General features: G+C 41.4%; 1 protein-coding gene across 1 annotated transcript; it reads right to left on the bottom strand.

Moving 5' to 3' along the window:
- Positions 1–1,206: 1,206 nt before the first annotated feature.
- LOC105452471 lies at positions 1,207–2,967 on the bottom strand. The gene is made up of 2 exons (XM_011693590.1): positions 2,759–2,967; positions 1,207–1,351 (listed from the first exon to the last, which is right to left on the bottom strand). Exons 1-2 carry the CDS (start codon positions 2,965–2,967, stop codon positions 1,207–1,209), a joined length of 354 nt encoding a protein of 117 aa, XP_011691892.1.
- Positions 2,968–3,023: the final 56 nt, after the last annotated feature.

Genomic DNA, 3,023 nt, shown 5'->3' with positions numbered 1-3,023 from the left:
CGTTCGAAAACTGTGCCGTCTACTTTGAATGAAGTGTCTGAAATATTACCATCGCATGATGAATCGTACGCTCCCTCCGTTGAAGAAATTTTCGAAATCGCCAATGAGCCGCTCGTAACATCCGTTCGAAACCAATTGCAAACATCTAAGGGGCAAGAAAAGCTACAAATGCACTATGGTCTTTTGGGACAAAAGTATCTGGGGATGATCCTAAGCGGTAAAAAAGTGGTTAACATAGACGTTTACGGAGTTTATTTTAGCAACGAGGGAACGAAGCTCGGCAACAAACGTATCACCTTGGATAAAAACGATAATATAATCATAGATGAGAAAAGTTATGCTGGAACACAAGGACTTTACGAATTGATTTTCATGTGTTATCCAAATAAAGTAGTTTACAATGACGATGACCTACAGAAATATCAGAGTATTCTATTAGCTACAAACGCGTATAAACGCGATCGTAGCGTGTTGGGTCAAATAATGGGTAACAAGGGTCACAAGCATAAGAATATAATCGCGCCCCTGTTGCCAGAAGATGTGAAAAGCGGTAAAAAAATTGGAAAAGGTATACCGCGCACCATGACAGTAAATAATAGCAAGATTGAGTACATTCATTGGGACGATCCGAACGAGTTTGTGGATCGCCTCCGATTGCTCGAGGCCTCGCGCCAAGCTGGTCACAATGCGCACGACAACGAGATTGCTGTCGATTATCGAGGAACTTCGCGAAGCGGGTATTATTATAAATTAGATGGCTCAGTCTGAATCATTTAGTTAACATCGAAATGCCTATCAACAAGTTTGGGACGTCGCTCGGTATAGGCGGAACAAGTTCGTACTACCAGTTGAGTGGACTACGCAAAAATTACGTGCGCGATAACGCTCTTTGCGTAGTTGCATCCGACTTTGACGCAAAGTCACGCAGGATTCGACGTGTAGCGCTGCCGGTGGATGATAGCGATGTCGCCAACAAACGTTTCATGCAACAGACGATGCAAGTTTTGAGAGACCGACAGGACGAAATCGAGAAAAAGATTACCGCGTTTCAAAATAATATGCAAATTCTGATTAACGAGCTTCGAAAATCGATTCAAGAAACACGTCATCGCGCTGAATAGAAAAGACTCGAACATGTCTAAATAGAAAAGTCTCGAAAAGCAGCAGCTGATCGAGGAACTGCACGCTCCCACGAGAAGAAATTTTTCACAAAGACGCGTCATAGTTTGCGGATACGATAACCTGTGGCAGGCGGATGTGGTCGAGATGCGTCCTTACACGCGATTCAACAGAGGTTACCACTACATTCTCATCGTTATCGATGTGCTGAGTAAGCATGCATGGACCGTACCTGTCAAGACCAAAAGCGGAAGTGAGATGACTAAAGCAATCGCAAAGATAATTCGACACGATGGAAGATGCCCGAAAAATTTACAGACTGATAGGGGAAAGGAATTTTATAACGTCAACGTACAGAATCTCTTAAAGAAACATAACATCAATCACTATTCTACATATTCCGTAATGAAAGCATTAGTCGTCGAGCGGTTCAACCGTACGTTGAAAAACAACATGTGGAAGCAGTTTACACACAATGGAAACTATAGATGGATCGATTTGCTACCGTGTCTCATGTCTGAATACAACGCGCGAAAGCATCGAACTATCGGTATGCGACCCATCGACGTCACTCCCGCAATCGCCAACAAGCTCTTAACCACGGTGTATAACCGCGTAAAGATCGCCGCACCCGCACGATTCAAAGTGGGTGATTCGGTACGCGTCAGTAAATTCAAGACAATTTTTGACAAGGGTTACACGCCAAACTGGACCACGGAAGTGTTTAAAATCGTCAAGATGCAGAAAACTAATCCCGCAACGTATCTTTTGGAGGATTCTCGCGGAAATCCCATAGCCGGAGGATTCTACAAATACGAACTGCATCGCGTTGCTAATCCCGACGTGTACCTTGTCGAAAAAGTTTTGCGCAAAAGAGGGAATGAGGTATACGTGAAATGGTTGGGATTGGACGATTCACATAATTCATGGATACACAAGGATAACGTGTTGTAAAATAAATTTATATCACAAATTGTTTTTTTCATTATATGCATAAAATATTATGTTTATTAAAAATATATGAGATTATTACAAATATACTATATATGTTTATTACAAGTATACGAGTTTTCATTTACAATGGTATCTTATAATGTCCCCATGGCAGGGTAGAATGATCGGTAGAATTGGCCTCAATGTATCGTTTATCATCGTACGGATTTAGAACGAGCTTCGTCGCGGATATCGTATACAGTTCGTGCAACTTTGATCTTATGCAAGATTGCTGTCGCGTCATTTCAGTTTCGTCCAGCAGACATCGCACGTAATCGTTAAATGTTATCGATTTTGCTACAACATTACTCTTGACACCTTTTACCTTTTTTGTATCTTTTTTGCCATCAACACGCAAGGCATACATCTTTGCTCTAAGCCCGACGAATTCGGTCATGATTGCACCATTGTTTTCGTCTTTCATCAGGCCCGGAACCTTTTTATTAGTGAGTGGAATACCGTACACATTATCAACCGCGTAATCGCTCGTATCAAATTTCCTAATGTCACGCTTCATGATTTCATAAACATCGTCGCATTCGATGTGGGAAATTAGACTATCAGTATCGGTGTACATTACTTTACATTTTTCTTGAAAAGAAGGTAGCATGTAGTCGTGATGAAATTCATACAGTCGAGAATACACATACCCACGTAGATTGGTTTGTTAAACTTGACCTCGAGTTTGCGCATTTCTACCGCGACCAGATTCTCCGAAAAGACGCTACGACTATGAAAATTCGGTTTTGCGATCATCGCCTCAGCATCAAATCTATCTTCCCATTTCGTTAAAAGCCGCACATCGACGTGATTGTGCACATTTTCCATGGATTGGCCAAATACCGCATTATTCATTAATTTGTACAAATTTTTTTCAAATTCATTCGTGGCTAATGTTCGAAAATTCGTAA

Source organism: Wasmannia auropunctata, unplaced genomic scaffold, assembly GCF_000956235.1.
Source record: "Wasmannia auropunctata unplaced genomic scaffold, wasmannia.A_1.0 LD336106.1, whole genome shotgun sequence".
In the NCBI taxonomy this organism is placed as follows: Eukaryota; Metazoa; Arthropoda; class Insecta; order Hymenoptera; family Formicidae; genus Wasmannia; species Wasmannia auropunctata.
Note: the sequence above shows the minus strand (reverse complement) of the source record. Positions and strands in the feature narration are given on the sequence as shown.